Source organism: Centruroides sculpturatus, unplaced genomic scaffold, assembly GCF_000671375.1.
Source record: "Centruroides sculpturatus isolate CEXI.00-Female unplaced genomic scaffold, Cexi_2.0 scaffold187, whole genome shotgun sequence".
NCBI lineage: Eukaryota > Metazoa > Arthropoda > Arachnida > Scorpiones > Buthidae > Centruroides > Centruroides sculpturatus.
The window spans coordinates 637,403-661,555 of NW_019385662.1; the positions used below are offsets into that span (position 1 = coordinate 637,403).

General features: G+C 30.2%; 1 protein-coding gene across 1 annotated transcript in view; it reads left to right on the forward strand.

Moving 5' to 3' along the window:
• The first annotated feature begins 9,503 nt into the window (after positions 1-9,503).
• The window catches only part of LOC111640995 (sporulation-specific protein 15-like), a 169,466-nt gene continuing 154,816 nt past the window's right edge, over positions 9,504-24,153 (forward strand). Inside the window, exons 1-2 of the mRNA XM_023387099.1 lie at positions 9,504-9,520; positions 11,857-11,939. Of these exons, the coding sequence (XP_023242867.1) occupies positions 11,927-11,939 (13 nt within the window). The 5' untranslated portion in view covers positions 9,504-9,520; positions 11,857-11,926. The remainder of the gene's footprint in view (positions 9,521-11,856; positions 11,940-24,153) is intronic.

The following is a 24,153-nucleotide window of genomic DNA, read 5'->3' on the forward strand; positions in this document are numbered from 1 at the left end:
TTAATGTCCCTAAGATCCAAACGTAAAATTATTGGAGATCTGTTTTCGACCGATTGCCATAATTTTCCTCTTGTATATAACAACCAGGAAAGTAAAAACGATCTTTTCCACGTTCTTGGCAAAGAGAGATGAACTGACAATACCAGTTAGATACCAACAGGTAAAATCGTTTCGGTCCACAAATTTCAAAATACTATGGTGCAGTGGCGGTGGATGTGCCGCTTCCCTTGTATTTTCTAAAAAATAAATACATATTAATTTTAATTATATGAAAATAATCGCACAATATTTTATTATAACTGCATTATGTATCTTATTACAAATTTCTACACTACACGTGAAAAAAAAAAAAAGATAAGATTGCTATTGTATATTCGAATATTAGTGGCGGAGTGGAAGTGCTGTATTGTCAGCATCCAAAAAGCCAGATCTCCGTAGCCGCTCATAGCGGTGACCAGATCCTAAACACTGGGAAGTTCGGTCGTGGGTTCGCGCCGCGATCGGACAGGCTGGCTGCAAGGAGTTTTCCGGGTTTTCTCCTTGCCAATAACGACTGAATAGGAGGCCAGTTCCCCTTAAAAGTCCTCCCGGAAGGCATTATTTCCCGCGCGTGCGTATAAGCCGTTAGATACGGCCGGCTCTTCGGTCGCATAGCGATCAATAACTCGTCTCTCGGAGAAAAAGCGTATCAGGCTATAGTCTCCATATGAACAAAGGGAGTAGAATCAGATAAGATAAGACAAAAAGCCAGATTCGCGCATACGCTTTACAAAGCACCAACCTCACCCGGTTTAGCAGGTGGAAGCCTAGGACTTCGGGTGGATGCTACACGTATACCGCATCCAATTCTATCCAGGACCGGTTCTGGGCTGTTAGTCGCCCTCGCCCGATTACGCGAATCGCGAGTAAATTTATAAGTTAACCCAACAGATAAGAATTTACTGGTACGTTTTTATGATAGTTCTGTATAGTTGACAGGAGTTTAAAAAATCCATTAAAATATTTGATATTTTTATTCCGCTCCGATTTTATATTACTCACAGATTTCAATGTTAAACCAGTGATATTACGATTTCGTATATCCCATCTTTAAGGGAATGTACAATTCTTGTGTAATGTTAAAAAATTAACCGTTACTTCGACAGCGTCATTTACAACTAAATTTAATGAATGAGAGAGATGAACGAGGTACAGAAAAAGCTCTAGAATTTATTTTCCTTAAATTTACGATTTATGTATCCGTTTGTCATAAAAATTTGTCTTTCCACTTTTTCCCGAGACTACAAATATTCGAGTACAAACTAACTGGTTTCGACTTACTTCTACTTAAGAAGTAGTTAAATAATTAAGCGATTAGGGAATTGGGGACATAAACAAAACCCTGATGAAAGAGCCGGAATATTACTTAAACAAAAGCTTAACCGAACCAATCTCTAGCCGAGTACAGTGGGGACTGATTTCTTCGTAATATTAGATGTAATAAAGACAGAAATTTTTCCAGTTCAACGAGAGTGACCGAAAAGTTGTAAATTTTGGAAATTTCCGTGGACAACACCTGGTCCTAAAACGAATTAGTTAGAAAACAAATGACGGACAATCTATTAAGTTTAACATATTTAGATTTTTACAGCTATGGTGAGAAACGTTTAAAATGTACAACAACCCTGTCGCGTCCTTTGAGGTATACTAGTGATGCGACAAAAGAGGCATTTGACATTGACCGGTATCGGGATTTGGCAGACCGCGTGCATGCACCTACCAGGACCGTCTCTGATTCCATCCATTAGTCACTCGTAGGGAGCTATTTGAATAAGTGGATTGTTTTAAGATTTAAAAAGTAAAGAAGATTTTATGTTATTTTTATGTACGTTTCTGTACAAAGCTATGTTTAATTATAATTTTCTTTAAAAGTATATTAATATAATGAAGAATATTTTGTACCAGGTATGTATTGTACAATACATCCACCACACATTTTATTTCACCAAGTAAGTTTTTATTATTTTATTTATAATTTTAGCCCTTAAATCGTGGCTAACGATTCGGAATGTAATTGCAATATTAAAAATACATTTAGAGAAGTCTACGATTTTTACTGGCTTATCGAATAAACGATACGAATGGACCTTGACCATCACTGACGCGCAATTAACTGATTGCCCCTGGAAGTCAGCTTCTTACAGAAACAGTTTCCCTACTATCAAATGTCACGGCATGCCACTGCTATGGTGTAACTTATCACACTACACCTTTTTTTTGCCGAGATAGTTTTATTGAAAAACTAACGTTTTCGGCCTACGCTATACACTATATCCCCAGGCTTAACGATAGAAAAAAACATTGGCGTTCTCTTAAATAGAATACGTAAATTTAAATACAAAAAATAATAACGGAAAAAACAAGAAAATAACTGAAAAAATAATACAAATACAATAAAAAACAAAGTCAGACCTAGTAATAGAAAATACTAAATAAAAATAAATGCACTAGTTAATACTTTAAATAAACATTGTAGTAAATTGTTAAGGAATTATTGATGAAAGAAGTAACTATAAACTAAGGCAAGACTACGAATTCGTGTTAAATTTTTTGACTATAAATTTCCACGCCGTTGGTAGGCTTTCTGGGTACCTTGCATTTATGCATGCCTCTTCCAGTTTGCTCTCGTAAGTTTCAATTTTTTTCAGCGGTATTTGCTAGCGTTGGGGAGTGCAAGGGTTTGACAATACCCGCTTCATCCCATTTTATTATCGAGCCTTGGGTCTACGCGAACTGGAAAAGTACCATTGTGTTGGAGCCTTTTCTGACATCATACTTGTGTTCTTTAAGTCTTATCTCCAAGTTTCTTGTGACTCCAATGTAGTCTTTTTTTTATTCCTAGTTGTGTGTTCTTGTAAGGAATTTTGTATACTCCTGCTTTTTCTTATTTTTTAATGTGATCTTTATCATTTCTTAAGATTGTATACAGGTTCGGAGCTCTTTTTAGGACCATTCTTGTCTCCTTGCGGTTCGCAATTTCTTTCATAATACCTTTCGTATTCTTGTTATGTGACTTTACTGGAATTATGTTTTGAACTTCTTTCTGTGCCCATCTCGTATTTTTAAACTATTCCTGCTATTGTGCCTTTTTTGTATCCCAGGGCTTCGGCTACTTGTACGATTCTGTCGATTTCCTTTGTTCTGTCTACAACACTGTCACAATATAGAAAGGCTCTTCTGATTAGAGCTCGGAAGCTTCCAGCTTATATCGGTATGGATCATTTGATTGCGATGGGATGTAATCGGACTGCATTGGTTTGATGTAAACACAGGTAGATAAATGAATGCCCTTTTTTGAACAGAATGCTAATATCTAGAAAATGGATAACTGAGGAAATTTTCTATTTCATTCTCAATTTTAGGCCGTCGTTATTATTGTTTATCCTTTCTATGAATTCACTTATCTTACAATTATTCATCCATAACATAAGGACATCGTCCACATATCTTTTAAAATATACTATATCCTTTTTGAAATTATGCAGGACTCCTTTCTCCAGCTTTCTAACGACCAACTCACATAGTATTCCTGAGATTGGACTTCCCATTGGGACTACCCGTTTTTGCCTGTATGCATGGCCGTTGAAACTAAAGCAGGATTCGCAACATATTAGATTAGCCAGCTCTAATATCTCTTCATTGTAACGTATCAATTCGGGGTTTATATCGAACATGATTTCTAAAAGTGTTTCCATGCAAGATTCGATTCTTATGAAAGCTCTCATACAAGCTCTCATAATCTAATACCGTTGCAACTTCCTCTTCAATTAATGTTATGTCTTGTATTTCTTCGACCACCATCGCAGGATCCTGTGCCACTAGTTCACTTCTATCAAGTTGTGAGGAGATATATCTGTGTAATCTTTTTTCTAAGATAAAAGTCGGTCCCTTGCGCATTTCCACTATTGGCCTTATTTCCCTACCTTCTTTGTGATTTTTGGCGAATGCAAACAACCTTGGCATTCCAGGTCTTGGGTTTCGGCATTTCTTAAGAAAGGGTAAAATAGTATTAAGTTTTGTTCCTGCTAGCTTTTTGACTCTCCTGTCAATGTTCTCAATGATTTTGCTTTCTACTTCTTCACATCCCGTTTTTATGATGTAATCTTACAACGCTTTCTTGTACATTTGTCTCTTCATGATACCAAAAGTTTACTTTTGTCCGCTCTTGTTGCTATCAAATCGTTTACCCTCAGCCATCTTCTAGTAAACTGAATTTCCCTGTTCTTACCTCCTCCTTTCTTCTAATCTGCTTGTTCTTTAATGACTGTTTTCCATCTGAAATAATCTTTTTCTAAGGAATCTAGTCCAACGATGCCTCTTTCGGTTTCTTGAATCGAGGTTTCCCAATTCTCTGAATTCATTGGGACAAAGTTAGGTCCTTTCTCTAAAACTTCTTTGATCCTCGCTGGAACTGCTACTTGGTCCCACATGGTGAATGTTGGAAGGTTCTTCTTAGTCGTTCTTGTTGTTTGCTTACTGATGATCCATTTCATTTTTTAACATACTTTTTTGTTATATTCATGTGAACTGCACCCGTTAGTCCAGTTACTTCTTTGTTAATTACCACTAACATTTCCGGATCTTCATTGTGTATCCTATTTTCAAAGTCAATAAGCTCATGCAAGACCTTGCCTATATTTATTTCTATCGTTCTCCCCCAATGTCTTCTGTCTTTAGGTTAAGTTAGTTTTAACTGTTAAGTTGTGATTCGTGTATATTAATTATATAAAACTGAAAGTTCATTTATATCGCGATGGTTGTACTGATATCTGTTCATTCTATTAAGGTTGTATTATTATTGTAAAACTGTAAGCCGGGACTGAGTGGAGTTAGTATCCCAACGAACTGTTTTATTTCACGCGAAATAAAGGTTTCATTTTGTTAATGTATCCTTGTAGTTCTCATTTCGCTTATATCTTCACAGCCATAATAAAAACACAAACTACTTATATTCTGCAAAAGAAAAAGCACTGTCCGAAAAAAAATTAACAACGTATGAGTATGGTACGGATCAGATTGGCCTGAGTACAATATAAATTATCAATCATATGGCTGAGAGTAAAACCCTTCAAAGCCTGGCTCGTACTTAGATTACAAAAATATTGTTATATTGACGGTTACGTACTATACTTACCACTTTAAAACTTGGATTTTACTTTCTTTATAATAATTAAATAAAATCTAGAAAATAGCTAAATTCGAGAAGAAACAATGTTGATTATATCATTTTATCTAATTGCCTAAATCTCAATTCTAGGGGCAAACAAAACAATCTAGATTTATATGAAAAAAATAGATTCTAAAGTGACAATTCTGTCCAACACATGATATAGACTTCAATGTTTTGACTTAAAATAAAATGGCTGCGCTAGTACCCGTCGTTACCACCAAGAGCGCTGTAACCATGCTCACAGCTACACTATGGGTACGTTCGTAAAGTCGAACGAGCTAAACGAGAATGACGTCATCGTCATTCTTATTTCGTTAGACTTTTCGACCGATTCGTTTATAACTAAATGGCTGTTTCTAAAATCGAAGATATGAATGTTGCTAGTGCAGCCTTATCCGAAAGATTTTCCTTAGATTGATTCGGTGGACAATTATTTCTATCATTTCACCGTTTAATTCACAATTTAAACACTCGAGTAGATTTAGTAACATCGATATCGTCGGGCGCCATTTTCTTAACGAAGTAAACTAACTCTTTCCTTCGTGAACTTCGTTAGAGTTTCTTTCGAAACGTCATCACCGCAGAACATGCGCACTGAGCGAGACTACTACTTTTTGACCGATTCGTTACTAACGCGTTTAACTCATTTGACTTTACGAACGTACCTATGTAATATATTCTAACTCGTTGTTAGTATCCTAAACAATAAATTTGTTTTTCATCATTTCGATATTTAAAAATACAATTGTGATGAATTAAACTTACAAAATACAGTAGAGCGTCGTTTATCCGAATCAATTGGGGACTGGGGTGGTTCGGATAACTTATTTTTCGGATAACGAATCATGTACGAAAAAATATATTAATTTATCCCATGTTGAAATTTTTCTCCGTTGCATGTCGCTTCGCGTTGAATTTTCGTCGATGTTAAGCCTAACGAAGACTATTGTATCGTTAAAAATTATTTCTTTATTTTGTACAAACAAAATAAATATATTGAAAAATATAAAAACAATAAAAAATTATACTTCAGAAGTTAATTTAGTATCAAAANACTATCGTAGGCGCGATGCAAGAATAGATTAGGATGTTTCAAATTTTTACAAAATATTATTATTATTTATTGTGAAATTTTGCCACCCCCTAAAAAGTGCCGCCCGGAGGTGGGCCGCCCCAGCCGCCCCCACTACGGTACGACACTGTTTTTATTGACTTTATTACATTCTAATCAATCAGTATTAGAGAATGAATAAATTTATTAAATCAGTTATTAGTAAATATACTCTACGTAAGCATATTTTATAGCTTATATGATTATTTTGTAGCTTTTATAGTTTACATTTATTCATAATCGAACGAAATGTAAGCGGAACTCTGCATAAGTCAGAAAGCGTTTTGTCTGTGATTGAAGTTTAAAGCAACCTCACTATCATTAAACAGGATTTTTTGCAAATATGTAAACTCGGCAAGGACGATGTCGTGACAAAGCCGGAATTTCAAAATTCCGTGGTCGAAGTTTACCAGTCTATGTGCCGGTGCCTTTGCAAATTGCTTATGGTCGGATGGCAGAGTGGTCAAGGTGGCAGCCTACCGCTCTGGGGGACCCTGCTCGAATCCGAACATGGTCGAAAAACCCACAGGAATTTTTCGGGGATTGGTTCGTCTGTATATGTCGGGCCCCGTCCCTCACCACCTGGCCGAGTGTGCCTGGCCGAACCCATAATGGGCTTGCTAAAAGAAACCCTCTTAGTGCTCACAGGGCGGAAAAAATTTAAAAAAAAGTCTTTGTTCCGATTGACTGTTGTAAGCTGGTCGCGCGCTGCGTATTAATCGAGTTTCCGTTTGCTGTCAATATTTGTCTCTACGACAATTTTTTAAATTTTAGATTTAGATCAGTTTAAATCTTTTTCCCCCACACAGTTTTAGTTTTCTACGTCGCGGAGCTCAGTTTCGTTTTCATAGAAAATACCTAGTATTCCCGATACGATCAGAAAATAACGCACGTGAAGACTGAAAAGTTGAAATTTAAATTAAACTAGAAAGAAATTATTTAATTATGGCGTATTTATTACTTGTTTATAACGAATATTAATAATATATAATATAGATCTTTTTAATAAAATTATTTTAAGTAACTAAAAATGAAAAATATAAAAACAATAAAAAATTATACTTCAGAAGTTAATTTAGTATCAAAGACGTCAATTATTTGAGTAGCCCAAGACATAGCCAAAGATTGCAGCGCCACAGCACTGGCGAAAATTTAAATTTGCCAACTGGAATGCTTTCGGATAACCAGCTTTCGGATAAACGACGCTCTACTGTAGAATTATTCAGTAGAAAAGTGGCACTATTAGTTTGGGAGCACCTGCGCGTTACGGGCCTAGGGATGCCATATTTATAAATGCAGCACTGAAGATTCGGCATTCTTCTCAAGGCAACTTTTCAAAACCATGTCGTCCTTTATTGTCGCAACTGGTTCATACTTCGTAGAGTTATACTCGACAGTGTTTTGATTTATAACAATGTGAATTTTTTCATTTATTTACTTCTTTCGCCATTGTGGGAACCAAGATGGTTTTTTTAATTATGACCATCATGGTTGGGCGAGGTCTACCATCGGGTAGGGTCAGTGGTGAGGAATAAGGCCTGGCGTATCCAGGACAGACCACTCCCGAAAAATTCCCGATGTTGTGCGCCCGGATCCTCCAAAGCGGTAGTCTGACGTCTTAACCGCCTTGTCCATTCGGTCGTCCTTTAAATTGCAAATCTTTTAAAGTTAGTTTTTGATCATATTAATTTCTAGGGATCCCGACTTAATCCGCCGATTCGCATTTTCCTCTTCCTTTATTCAGTGGCGTACCGTGGGTGACAGCCGCCCGGGGCGGAGGAAAATTTCGGCCCCCCTTATTTAGGTATTTCAATTCAAAAGACCAAAATTCAGTTTTGTCACAGAACAAACAATGAAAAATTCGGTGGTAGTGCAGCGACCTGTTTAAAATAGCTCTATGGATATTAGTGGTGTATATGAACGCGAATGAATCGTACAAGCAAAACAAAACAAGAAAAGGTCAACAGGTTTCGCAGGATTTCCTTGGATAAAAAATTACTAGTTCACGCGGATGGCGAGCCGATTCCCGGACTGTCCGGATGATAGCACTATCGTAGGCGCGATGCAAGAATAGATTAGGATGTTTCAAATTTTTACAAAATATTATTATTATTTATTGTGAAATTTTGCCACCCCCTAAAAAGTGCCGCCCGGAGGTGGGCCGCCCCAGCCGCCCCCACTACGGTACGACACTGTTTTTATTGACTTTATTACATTCTAATCAATCAGTATTAGAGAATGAATAAATTTATTAAATCAGTTATTAGTAAATATACTCTACGTAAGCATATTTTATAGCTTATATGATTATTTTGTAGCTTTTATAGTTTACATTTATTCATAATCGAACGAAATGTAAGCGGAACTCTGCATAAGTCAGAAAGCGTTTTGTCTGTGATTGAAGTTTAAAGCAACCTCACTATCATTAAACAGGATTTTTTGCAAATATGTAAACTCGGCAAGGACGATGTCGTGACAAAGCCGGAATTTCAAAATTCCGTGGTCGAAGTTTACCAGTCTATGTGCCGGTGCCTTTGCAAATTGCTTATGGTCGGATGGCAGAGTGGTCAAGGTGGCAGCCTACCGCTCTGGGGGACCCTGCTCGAATCCGAACATGGTCGAAAAACCCACAGGAATTTTTCGGGGATTGGTTCGTCTGTATATGTCGGGCCCCGTCCCTCACCACCTGGCCGAGTGTGCCTGGCCGAACCCATAATGGGCTTGCTAAAAGAAACCCTCTTAGTGCTCACAGGGCGGAAAAAATTTAAAAAAAAGTCTTTGTTCCGATTGACTGTTGTAAGCTGGTCGCGCGCTGCGTATTAATCGAGTTTCCGTTTGCTGTCAATATTTGTCTCTACGACAATTTTTTAAATTTTAGATTTAGATCAGTTTAAATCTTTTTCCCCCACACAGTTTTAGTTTTCTACGTCGCGGAGCTCAGTTTCGTTTTCATAGAAAATACCTAGTATTCCCGATACGATCAGAAAATAACGCACGTGAAGACTGAAAAGTTGAAATTTAAATTAAACTAGAAAGAAATTATTTAATTATGGCGTATTTATTACTTGTTTATAACGAATATTAATAATATATAATATAGATCTTTTTAATAAAATTATTTTAAGTAACTAAAAATGAAAAATATAAAAAGTATGCCAGAGGGCTTCTCACTAGTAGAAGGTGTTGAATGTTGTTGATTTGTAAGTGAAATTTTTGTTTTATAAATTATTTATATGATTTTTAGTTTATTATTAATAAACCCGTTTTAAATTGAGTCGTTATATAGCTTTATTAATCTTTTATAGCGCTATTAGTTGTGATTTTATGTTGAGGAAAGTTTAAAAAAAAAAAAAAAAATACAACTTGGCATGCTGAATCCTATATCAAGTTTCAAAAGTAAATTTACTTGTGTAGAATATAATAATAATAAAATAAACTTGATCAACAATTTACCAGTTGAGTGTACAGATACATACCTGAGTTGCCTATAAATTATGATTACAAAATGTCACGTTTCATTTAATTAAATCATATTAGAAAAGTTAATTAAATAAAGAATAGATTTAATTACAGTATTATATTAAAGGCAAGAAAACAGTTATATCTTGCAAATGATCTGAAAACAAAAAAAAGCATGTTTATAAAGCAATTACTAGATTATTTATTTAAATTATTGTTTTACATTATGGCTGCATATTTCTTATTTAAATCTAATGGTAAATTAATGCTTCAGATTCTTTAAAATAATAATTTTGATAATACATTTTGCCTATATCTCGCTCATCTAGGGCTATTAAGCATGTTTGGGGTTCGGGGTAGAGCGCACCCCTTTTGTTCCTTTTTTGAACAAATGATGCATATATAATGTTTCTTTGTTAATAAAAAGGAGTCTTAAAGATTTAATTTTATGTTAATAAAAATAACATTCGTTTTATAGGGGTAGAAACTATAACAGGCCCCTCAAGCCTGGAGAAAATGGGTTTTAGGAAAAATCTCGATAGCACTGCTCTTGTCTACAGTCAGGAAAAAATGATGAATATTTCAAAACATTTGAACAGTTTATTCAATTATCCCAACGTGTCTTTATCTTGAGCTCTTTTTTTGTTTTGTTCTTTTGGCAGAGTTACGAACACTATAATTAAAAAAACTAGTTTTGTAAAGAATACTTCTTTTTATAGTATGTCTTTACCATGAGATAATATAGAAATAGATTATATATGGAAGATTTTAATTCTAATTCCAAAAACCCTAATAATTTTAAAGTATTGCAAGTTATCTGTGCAATTGGTTTGGTTATAAATAAGTGTAAGCTTTGTTTCTATTATTGCTGTCAAATGGTTTATTGCCAAAGTTGCAAAAATGTATGCTGTAGTTGTTATATATATATGTATGTATTCAATACTATTTTTAATTTTATATAAGTACTATGTATAAAATTTAATATAAAAAAATATTCTGTTAATTAACAGTAAATTAAAATCTTTTCCAAGAATTTTTAAAATTTTATATTCAGTCATTAAATGTGAACTTATTACAATAAACAATATCAATTACTTTTAAACATTTATGAAATTGTGATGAGAGTTTATCTAAGCAAAGGCTGATCATAAGCTGACCATAACATTTACAATCCAACTTAGGACACATTTCAGAATCAGTGAAAATGGAGTCTAAAACTGTTCAAATTTTGGTTATTTTTTAAAATATATTTATTTATTGATCTATAAATTGGTGATATTATATTGTTGTGTGAATAAATTACTCTATTCAAAAGTTTAGTGTACAATAAAATTTTAAAAACAGGCAAAATCGGTGACAGTCCCTGGAAATCAGGGACGTCTTGTCACCCTATCTTAGAGGTAGATCAATTCATTTGATTTGATTTAATATTTAAAAGAATAGTTAGTTCCTCTATAATGAAGCAATTGGTCTAATTATAAAAAACAATGTTTTATTTGAAAAATTCTTGGCAACATTTAATGAATGTAAGCATCATAAAACTTGAAAATGCTGATTTTAATAATGTACTACAATCATCTCTTAGAAGTATAATTTTATGGTAAAATAATTTGCCAATATTTAATACTAGCCAATAACATTATACAATTTTTATGAAGTTCATATTAATGTTTACTAATAAAAATTAACATTGCATTTAATTGGGACATGTTATATGATAAAAAATTTCATGCATGTGTTATTAGGTAGTCCTCAATATTAAGAGATATAGATCTGCAATATTTCTGTAGAGTGTATTGCATATATTCTATAACTCAATGCTAATTATGTTTATATGGCCTTGATCTTTTCATTTATTAGGTCAGATATTTATATTAATAAAATTTCAGGATTATAAGAAGGTACAGTACATTTTACTCAAAATGAATGCATTCATATTACTTGCATGTTTAATCAAATTATATCATTAATTTAAAATTTTTTAAAACTAATTTAAAGAATTCTTTATATTTAATTAGTAAAATGTAACTTTGTATTGTTATAAAGATAATTAATTAATTTATATTTATTTTTTCAGTTTTTTTTTCAGTCAATGGACTTACTAATATGCCTAATACCGGGTACCAAACAGGGTGTAACAGAACTTGATGTCATTGTTTGGTAAGTAGATAAATCTAATGAAGCTTAACAAATATTCAAAATGAATTTTCTTAATTGTGTGATTGAAAAGATAAGAATTTTTAAATTAACAATAATAATCCTTTGATTATTATTGTTTGGTCAGAAAAACCAAATTAAGTTGTGATAAACATATTTATTGTAAGATGTAACAGTTTTATGTGATTGGTTCAATATTATTAATTTAAATATTGTGTGAGTAGAAATATCTAAATTTTTTGTTACAGAAACACTTCAGTTTGTAAATACTAAATGAAAATTTCCTGAATAAATTTAAAAAGTTTTATTTAGCAAGCAAATAATTAAAAACTATGTCATCAGTATTGATAGACATTAAAGTTATATATATATTCCAAAGACTCCTTGGAATATTCTGTTTAGTAAGTATTACTATGCAAAAAGTACACTAATGTATCTTTTTATGCATATTTATTTTGTTTAAAAATATAGTAAATTGTTATATATCAATGACAAAGTTTTAGGAAATGTGGAAAATATTTACTTAAAATATTAATTAATTTTTGTTTTGTAGATTACTATTCTTAGATTCTGATATTAATACCTATATAAATATATTTTTATATAAGTTATAGTCTGTTAATCATTCAGGTATTGAAATAATAATTACAGATTCTATATTTGTATCTGTTTTGCTAAAGATAAATCTCAAAATATTTAAACTCTGTTAGATTTGTTAATGTTCTACCTATAGGGTAACATTGACTTTGTTATGGCCTTATTACAATATTATTTCAAGGTTTGTTTATAGATTTGTATGAAACAGAGGTTGTAATGAAACTTTTGATATTAAATATTTGAAAGAAGTAAAGGTAATTAGTTATTTATATTAAACAGTTTGTTTATATTATTTCATATATATTGTGAATATTAACTAACATCTGAAAATATAATAATTAATATTATATATATATATATATATATATATATTTTACATATGAAACTGCATCTACAAATATTAATATGTGACTATTTCTAAATAAATTTTACCACATTAATTGTATATTTAAGTAGAATAGACATTCTAGATTTATTGAAACTGTTCATTTGAGATAAATTAGAAGAAACTAAGAAGAAATATGGATTATTTTAATTTTGGTTAAGAAATTATTAAGTGTTTTATAAAAACATTTGACAAAAATAGCATATTATTATTGATTTTTCTGTATTGCTCTGTATTGTTGTTGAGTTAACATAGGAAGTATAAAATAAATTTCTGATGTTGATGGTGGTGATCTATCAGATTATGTTAAATTTTCAATATTTTAGTATTTTGAAAATAGATAAATTTCTTTTTATTAAAGAAATGTTATATGGCTGTGAAAAATTTTATTGTTAAATATTTAAAGATTGAATATTTTTGAGAAAATTTAACTATTTACAATGCAATGCAGAATATGAATAATTATAGGAAATAAATTAATTAGATTAACATAGAGTTAATAATTTTCCATAAATTTAAATGTTAAGGAACAATTGTTTTAAGTAGAAAAATTATATGCTTGTATACTGTTGGAAAAATCAGTTATTCATTAGAACTATAAACTTTCACAAATTGTTTTATTAGAACTTAAAAATCCAACATTTAAGTTAAAATATTTTTTTCTTTTTTCATCCTCTTTAGGAATTAGTATGACTAAAATATTACTTATGGATGTTATGTCTTTTAAAGATGATAAAATATTATGTGGAAGAAGCAGTTTGTATTGTTAATTTATATTTAAAAATATAAATTGTTTGAAAACTAAAATGTATAAATTTCTTGTAAATATAAAATATATTCTTTCTTATGGAAATGTAAGAATAAGATCTCATTATTTAATGAAGCATAGTCCACTGATTTTTTAAGATTTCTTAATGAATTAAGGTCTTGATAATGCTATATAAAATTTTGGTAGAAGCATGCATATTATTATTTAATTTAATCTTGCCATTTTATCATTAGTATGTGCAATTGTATTAACTCAGGATCACTACATATTACTTAAATCTCTAATGCTAATGCTTTCTTTTTTCTGTTTTTATTAAAAATAAGACTTTAAAAAAAGTTATTAACAGAATTAAAAAACAAGACCAGTAATATTAATTAAGCTGGGTGAAAATGATGTGGTTGCTTTGATAATGTAGACAGAAACTAGTTTTTGTCTTGAGCTGTTTGCTGATGATTGCTATGAATTGATTGACTGTGCATGAGTGTTGCTAGTCTCTGAATGAAAATATCCAACATGTTAAATATGCTTTGTCAAAGAGACTACTTTCATTTTGTCAAAAGGACTGACCTTGAGTCCACTTTTTCATTGCAGGCAAATTTACTTTGATGCCAAAGGAGACCAGTTTGCTTCGATATCAACTTTTCACCATGCTTTATAAATCAGTAATGAGCAACCTGCAGTCCACAAGATCCTAATATGTGGTTCTCAGGGTTTTGGCAAAATAATTTTATTTTCCTGTTTTCAGTCTTGTGCCATTATGCAACACTAATTAAGCTGATATTTGTAAAGATAAATGTTCAAAGTAAACTTGGCTGATGGAAAGATGAGAATGAACAATATATTACTGTACTAGTTTGCATATTATTGGCATATATTATTTTAGTATCTAGTGTATTGGCAGTTATGGAATATGTTGATACTTCACAGGCTTAAAGCTTTTAACTCAAGAAAAAATGCATATGACTTGCCAAAAGTCACTTGTGGTTCACATTCAGAAAAGGTTGCTCATCTCTGTTATAGTGTGTTTAATTTTCTTAATGATCAGAATGATAGTAATGAGTTGAATGTTAATTAAAATACTTTTTTAAATACAGCATAATCCTTCATTTTGCTAAATTTAATTAACTATAGCATAAAAAATATATATTTTAATGTAAAAAGTAATTAAGTTTTTCAATTCTGTGATTAGAAGAATGCAAATGACAAGAAACCAATTTCTTTTAAAATGATAATAAAGGATTTATTAGTTTATATTATACAACAAAAATTTTTTAATGCAGATAATTTATGCTAAATATTTGTAATATTTATCAATAATAATGTAGGTATGTCTTGTTGAGTTATATAAATAAAAAGAAAAATGTAAAGTTAGAGAAAATGTGTGTTTATGACTATTTCAAAGAGTGTGTGTAATTAATCATAAATACTGCTAAATTAAGGAAAGCAAATTGCTCATAACACTAACATTTTTCACTTTACTTGAGCCATCTTCAATTGATTGTTAATAATAAATAGCAATTTGGTTTCCTTAATCTAGTGGTATTTATGATTACATATTCAAAATAGTGCTATGTTTTATTTACAAGGTGTGTAATTATTAATTTATCTAGGATGTTTTTCTTTCAACTCTCTCTGCCTTCTGGATAAAAAGAGAGTTTTGTCACATCTATTATGGATTTGTTCATGCCCACAGTAGGGTGGCTGGTAGGGAAGGAGTGCTCCTGACAGTGTATATAGTTAATTCTACTTCTTCCAGTTTATTTAATTTTTGGCCATTAAATTTACTAAAAGAAATACTTTTACTTTGAACATTAGGGAACTTAACTTGTTGAGAATCCTGAGTTATTTATTAAATTGGTAAATTTAATAATTAGCAACTTTATCAGGTCATAAAAATAAAAGTTTTAAAACTACTGTATTTGTTAGCAATTAAGATGCATTTTTTTTTTTTTTTTTGAAAAATACTGTCCAAAAATGGAGTGCATTTTATATGCTAGCAAATATGGTAATCAATATTTTTGTACAGTTAAGAGTTTTAAACTTTCTATTAATAATAAATTTAAAGAATAATTATTTTCATCTTCCTGTTGGTGATTTTTTTTTTCGTTTTAGAATAAATATTCTGCAAATACTTTAAACAAAACTAATTATATTACAACAGGCAATTATGTAAATAGATGCAACCTACTTTTTCTTTTGAACTAATTAAGATAAACATTGCATTACTTTTAAGTACAGGATTCATGTTTATAAGTTGAATCGTTTTAGAATAGAAATGACTCATAAACAGTACATATATTCGAATAATATCAATGTTATTGTTTAAACAATGAATGTTATTTCATTTATCATATATAATGTTTATATTTATAGTCTTACAAATAGATAAAATATTTACAGTTTCATAAACTTGGTGTATTTATTGTCAAACATTAAGCAATTGGCTTTAAATATTTAAAATTCAAGCTTTGGTTTTATCATAACCACATTTGTTAATATATTTATATAATAAGTTAAATAAGAATAATACTAGTTGTTAATAACAGCAATATTTGTAAATGGCTTATATATTTATTTTAATTCCTATGAAATGAATATGTTTTTATTTAGCTGTTATATTTTTTAATTAAAATAAAAATGGCTTATACAGTACTTTATCCATATTTGCTCATTTTTTTAGCAGCATTAAAAATATTGTAGCCATTTTTTGTAAAGTACAGTAATACCTCGATTTTGTTGGCTTCGGTTATTGTTGATTTTTTTCCGCAAAAAATTTGTCTCGGATTTTGTTGGTGTGCCCATGTGACCTCACTGCTAATTTTGCAAAATCAAAGGGCAACCCAAGCATTTCTCTGCTCAGTGTGGTGTTGTTTCTTGTGTGAGAATTACCTCTCCTTACGTTTAGCCAAACAACTCCTCTATGACAGCCGGATGGCCAAGCGGTCAAAGGTGGCAGCCTACTGCTCTGGGGGACCTGGGATCTAATGTGCATGGGTTGAAAAATGCCCAGGAATTTTTCGAGAGTGGTCCGTTCAGATATGTCGGGCTCCATCACTCACCGCCCAGCTGCCACTCCATTGTGGGCCTGGCAGAACCCATAATGGGCTTGCTAAAAGAGGCCCTCTTAGTGGCCAAAGGGCAGAAAGAGTTTAAAAAAAGCCAAATAATTTCATTGTTTCCTTCCCTTTTAGCTTCATCATGGGACCAATGAAAGGTTCCACAGCCAGCAGCCCTTCGAATGTCATGTTAAACGTTCATTTATTCTTTACATTAGTCTTTTATATTCATTTTATATTAATTTCTTATCATTTTCAGTATTAAACACTCTATTTATTCTTTATAAAATGTGCTTTTGGTATGTATTTTGGAGTGTCTAGAACAAATTAATTGGATTTATATTGATTCATATGGAAGAAATTGCCTCGGTTTTCGTCGGTTTCGGATTTCGCCGATTGTTTTCAGACAGATTATCAATAAAAACCGAGGTATCACTGTACTGTTATAATATCTTCATTTTTTAATGAGAATTATTCAATATATCAATAGTTAATGTTTGATTAATTTAATTAATTTGGCATCTCAACAGTTATTGTTGTTGTAGTTTCATTTAGAGTATGTTTTTTCTAAAATATTTTAGAAAAGATTCAATGGCCACTGTGAGGGAAATGTATGATTTCTAGTGGGAGGGAAGTCGGCACAACTCATAAAAATCTACCATATCTACTGATGGCACGTATCTCTAGATGTGATAGAATGATGGTAATGTGACAGTTTGCTCCAGGAGAAAGTCTTTATGGCCAGGATAAGTAGCCTGATTATTGATTTTCCACAATTTCCTCTTATGAGAGAGGAAGGAAACAGTTGAGCCTCAATATTGGGATCAAGAAGTCAAGTTAAGGACCATGCCCAAAGTCATTAAGGTCCTGTGGAGGCTGGTGGAGATTGAGATCTGATCTCCATCAGGAGACAGAATCATAACATGATATCCACTGAGAAAAGGGGAAAAAAACTTTAATGGCACTCATATTGATTAAAGCTGTTTTTTTTAGATTCTGAGATATTAAAATTTTGATTATTCTTGTTGTTTTAAACAGTAAAAGAAACTGGAAGGAAAAACTTTTTCTCACAAATCTTTAACCATTATATAATGTTGATTTAAAATAATTTGTGTACTGGAGAAGGGCATTAGTCCAAAATCTACATTTAAATAAAGCTGAATACATTTGAAGTGAAGGTTTATAAAACTCTGGAGGATAGTGTCTTCAGCAATGAGTTGCCAATAAATGAATAATAATTAAAACCAAATGCTGTAAGTTGCATAGTCTTTATATCTCAACATTCAGCTATTGTTAATGTAAGTAATACCATTTCAGAAATATTTAACTTCATTATGAATAAATTAAAAAGAAATAAAATTTTCTTATATCTTTAGATGTCAAAAAGACATTTTATCAGATGATAAATGTTTTAGAGTTAATCTGTCCTGTCTCCAGATTGAATTATACAATTAGACTGATAGTAATTTCTAGAGTACAAAGTTTCAAATAATAACAAAGAACAATACACATATTTCTGATAATAAATCTAACTTTTAAAAGTACAGGTATCCATATTGTAGAACAAGGCACTTCTACAACACAGTTTTTCTCTAACACAGATGGAAAATTGGGAAAATTTCCCATACAACATCGTTCCTGGTTTTGCTCTAACACGATTTGAGAATTTGGGAAAGCTTCTATACAAAATTTCACAATTTTTAAGTGTAAACTCTGTTGTTTGATATATTTTTTTATTTAAGTAAGCATGCATGTTGTCTCAAATTTGCCCATGGATTTTAGAAGATTGAAATTTTTAATTTGTTTTGTGCCTTTTGTTAAGTTTACTTTATAGAAAATCGATAGTAGAATGTTTTTCTTTCTTGTCCTAGCTTTTCTATCAACCATGTATCATTGTCATTGCTTTCAGACTTTAGCCATTAAGACTGTCACTGTGTTTTGTTTTTGTAGATTAATCTTCATATTCAGTAAAGTTTATTTAAACATTTTTAAGTAAGTGTTATTAAACTTGTTTTAACCATAGGTAATCATTTGTAAAAATGACAAACAAAATATGGCAGTATCTTGGTTCCTAACTTGAATAATTCAGTATTCAAACACAAAATCTGGAAAAAAAATCACTCAGTACTCGACTAAACAAATGGACCCTATAGAACAAATTTTCAATTAATAATATACTTTTATTTTTATTTTGTCATCTATAAAAAATTGTTTATACTAAATTTAAAAAATGAAGTCGTTGCTGATATTTCTTATCAAGTTCGACAAAAAAGCTCAGAAGATGATGATACTTTGTAAAAAGAAAATGTCCTCGTTTAACTAAAACTAATATTAATGTGTAATACAGTGCTTTTACTTGTGGTTGTTAGTTAATTATTGATTGGAAATAAATTATCGATTGCTTTAATAAACATATTTCTCTTAGTAATGAAAAAGAATAGTATACTTTTTTAACTTTGGAACCTAACTCCATGTTTTGCACTAGTCCTTTGTTTCGTATAGCACAGATTTGCATAACATGGCACTTTTTTGGAATGTAATACTGTGTTATATGAGTAATACCTGTATAAGTGAATTTTCTCTCTTCTTAACTTAATGTAAGCATTCACAAAAAGAAAAGTTACTGATATTTTAATTTTGTATTAATATTATTCCAAGTTTTAATTTATATTTTATGCAATTAGTTCAATTTCCTGTCCATTAATTAAAACTATGTATATTGACTATTACAACCTTTCTTTATTTTGAAACCATTGGTAAATTTATTTATTTAAACATTTAGGTTTACTTTGCAGACAACAATTAATATTATATTGTTTATAATAATCATATTAATAATGGCCAAATTATGGCTTCCAATTGTTATTGGTGTGTCTTGGATGATATTACTATGCTCTTTCAAAAGTGATAAAAAATATTGTTAGAAGAGATAAAAATTACATTACATCAATGTTAGTGCAGTAACTAAATTTCATCTGGCTGACAGCAACCAAGATGTAGTATTGTCATGACATTGTTAATATCAATGTTGACATATCATCATTTTTATGATATTGACTTTAAATGTGCCTCTGAAAGCATATCCAGTTGACCATCTGTGAATTATATATTATGTACATACAGAGTTTTTCAAATTGGGAACATTACATTAATATTCTCATCATTAATTACATATTATTTTTAATTTGTAGATATTGAGATGTGAAATGAAGGATTATACACCATAGGAGAAACTAGGAACTGTTGCTATTAGATGTATCAAGTAAGAGTTGGAGAATATTCACCAAAGAAGAGCATCAGTGATTTGTCACAAAAATCTGTTCTCATGGATCTCTTACAATGTATAATCACTCATTTCATGATATTTAATAATTATTAATGCAGTACAGTAGACCCTCCCTATAATGCTGGTTCATGTAATGCAGATTCGTATATCGCGGTGAAAAAATTGCGACCATATTTGTATAAAGACGCTAAAAGAGACTCGTAAAATGTCATCACCGATTCATTTCGTGACAGGATTGGTCGAATCTGGACCAATAGTGAACGAGCAGCTGAACTACTTACATGCTATGGAGAGTTTAGGTGGGTAAGTTGAATTTACTATCGTCTGTACAGTATATAGGCCTAAATTAGGTACTGTAAGTCTAATACACTACTGTAATTTTATACATTTCTTGTGAAAAAAACATTTCTTATTCAACGGTTATAAAAATTATTTTTATTAATGATGTCTCCAAAGTTCAATGAATTTTTTGCAGAAAAATAACTTATTAGAAAACGCACCCACTGTTTTGTGCGCTGCTCTGCAACAAAAACAAGCTTAAGCAATGGCGTCATTGAACGGTGCATACTCGCTAAGTAATCCTACAATTTTTTGTTTATAGCATAGTTTATACAGATTATTCCCAAAAAATTATACGTGTTTTGGAAATGTTGAGTCAAATTAGTCTAGAATCGATTAATTTTATGGAAGAAAACCTTTCAAACAGCCATAGTCTGTAAACTGCACACCTGCCAGGCTGTGATTAGCTCATGTATTTGAGGATTCCTACAACGTGAAATTCATATAAAGTGGAACGTATCTACTGCATTATAGGGGGTCGACTGTATTTTCTGTGAAAATTAAAAATGACTTTTTGGATGCCTTGTATATTATATTTCTAAAACATTTTGATGATTTTTATTTTATAAAAAAAAATATATCTTAGCAATTGTATGCTTTAATTTTGCTATTTCTACTTACCATTAACATTCAAGAAAAATTCTTAAAATGTTTTTGAATAATTTCATTTGCTTATTAATATCACATAGTAATGAATAATAAAAATGTTGTAATATTAAAAATATTTAGTATAAAGTGCTTTAAAAGTAAACTAAAAAATATTTTGATTCCTTTTCTAAACAAATACTTATGTGACTAATATAGGACATTTTACTCTAACAAACAGAAAAAAAATTTTGTTCCTTAAACATAATGAAAATTACATTATTACTTTATCTAAATGTAGAAGACTAATCTGATTGGCCCATTTTGATCTATGTTAATTTAAAATTCCATTTTAAATTAATGTAGATGGAAAGTCTGTGAAGAAGAAATGCATAAATTTTTAATTAACTAGATATGCTCTGTTTGTATAAATAGAGTCCAAATGGAGTGTGATGGAGCCAGGTTGGTTAAGAATGTGATATTATCCTCTTATTTAGTGAGAAACTACATGAATAAAATCACATAAATTTCCAAAAAATTTCAAAACCTTTAAAATCTAGAAAGAAAACTTTATATAATACACTTCATTAAATTTTGCCTATCTTTAGATTGAATTTCTACTGAATAATCTGGATACATATAACAGATCCAGTAGAAGTGTGTTTAATAAAATGATGACAGTTTGTACATCATGTATTTGATGATAAGAATTTTCCTTCTGTTCAAAAAAATGAAAAATAAAATAAATATTTATAGACATGTTTTTTATGAAATGTAACAGATTTTAATTAAAGATAATTAAAAATATTTGCATCATTAATGGTGTACAAAGTGTATACAACACATCCACATTTTTTAAATGTCTTAATAGGAATTAAGAGAATGCATTTTAACATGTTGCTCTTTACCTCTTGATGTAAAGAAGAGGGTCATTTCTAAAATTATTCAAAAACAATAAATAAACAAATTATACCTTCTGAGAAGTTATTAAAGAAAGGATGTCATGGACATATTCGAGTATTATAACAGAAAAATAAATTACTTATTGATTGAACATCTACTGTCTACTGTTTTTTTAATTGGAAAGTGTCCAATTTTATGAATATTTTACAAAGTACTGTAATTATTTAATTATTATTAATTAAGTCATATAAGATTAAGTCATGATACAATTGCAAATGATATTTTTTGCTTGATTTTTTTCAAATATATGTATTGAGTGATTAGGAAAGAAATTAATGAATTAACTTCTCATCATTAAATAATTACATTTTGGAACTTTTTTTTTTTTTATTAAGGATAAAATTTTATTTTTGCTAAACACACTGGACAAATTGAATCTGATTAAATTAAAGCTTAATATATTTTAGTTCTGTTAATTAACCTAAGCTAGGCTTTAAGGATAAATAAATTTCTGACAAATATCCAGCTATTTTTGAACTGCAAACATCTTTTAATAGTCAAACAATTATATAAAAATAACTCTAAGCAATTGTTAACCTTCTGCAGTTGCAAGGCAACTTGTTTGAGGTTAGGAGATCTTGGGATTGAATCCAAGTTTAATTCTTTGTCTCGTTTTCAGTATGACTGTGAGTGGTGTTGTCTGTTTAAACAAGTGTAATATTTTTCTTAGAAGAGATGTTATTTATATTAAACTATTTGAAAAGCGATCTAAGTTCGAGCTGATTCATCAATTTTATTGTGTTGAATTCTGAATATGGTGTAGTGTACAGTACATATACATACATGTATGTATGTGTGTATATATATATATATATCTTTCTCTGTGTATGTTTGTGTGTGATTTTCATTGAGTCATCTAAATAATAATAAAAAAAAAAGAAAACAGAAATTTGTCACATATTTGCTTTGACCTTGAGTATGTGTCAATATTTCTTAATTAGTTATTAAAAATATAATGAAAGATGTAGATCTTTATGTAATGTAATTGCATTGTGATGTTGAAATGTTTGTATCTTTTATTTTAATAGTTTATAGCAATATCATTTGTTGAATGATTCAGAAAGTATAATTACTTAAATCAGTTCTATTGCTATAAATTGTACTTATTTTCAGTTTTTTGAAAATTGCTGTTTGTTATATTTTGATTTTGTGGTTATTTCTGGCTTCCTGGTTATTTATAAACTTTGTGTAAAAACTATAAAATTCAATACAAAGTTCACTGTTTTTTATAATTTGACGAATTATTCTCTCTTTCTTCTAGTTAAAACTTTAATATATAATATATTATTTGTAAAAAAATATAAAATTATTTATTTTCACTTTTCTAAAATAATCTTAGAACACTGAATCATGTTTTAAAAATAATAAATCCAAAACACAAAACATCCAATGAAAGTAAGCTTTTTAATTTACTTTTTCATTTAATTTGATAGACTAAATTTGTTGTGATATTCAAAAACAAGTTTAAAATCCAGGAAGAAATATATATTTTACAAAAAATCACAATGAAAACAATTATTAATTAAAATTTGAAGTCTTTTTATTTTTTTTTCAGTTATAGGAACACAGTTAAAACATTAGCATAGTCAACTGTCAGAATAAATTTGATTCAGATACATCAGAAATTGTTCTATTTGTTGTTACATTTAGGTTTTAATTTGTAGATATTTGTTTATTTTTGATTTTTTATATTGTTTGATTTATGCAGCATAACTTTCATGGCTTTTATATCAAAATTGTCATACTAGTCAATTGATCAAGCAAATATTTTTGAGATTAAATACAATCTACCATCTTAGTGTAGTCTGATGATAAATATAAATGAGCAATTACTACCAGGCTGCAATTTTTTATCATACTTTAATTTAAAAAATCATGTGACTTCCAATCCAGACTGGAAGTTTGTATATAGTTAATCGGACATCCAGCCACTAAGCTTTTCCTATCTGATCTCAATTTTCATCTGTCTAACTTTGTTCTCAAGAGTAAGGAAGGACAAACGGACAGACGGATGACTGTAGATCTGCGTTTTAAAATTGCACTCCTAGTATGATTAAAACTATTTGATGGAATAAATTGATTCTTGAAAATATACTTTTTAAGGATAAATGTGCTGAGAACTGAATTTATTTTAATTAAGTGACTGCACAAAAATATTGAATTGATTTATGCAATTTTCATGTGAATTATTATATAAATCATACATTTTTTAGTTAGTTTAATATATTAAGTATTAC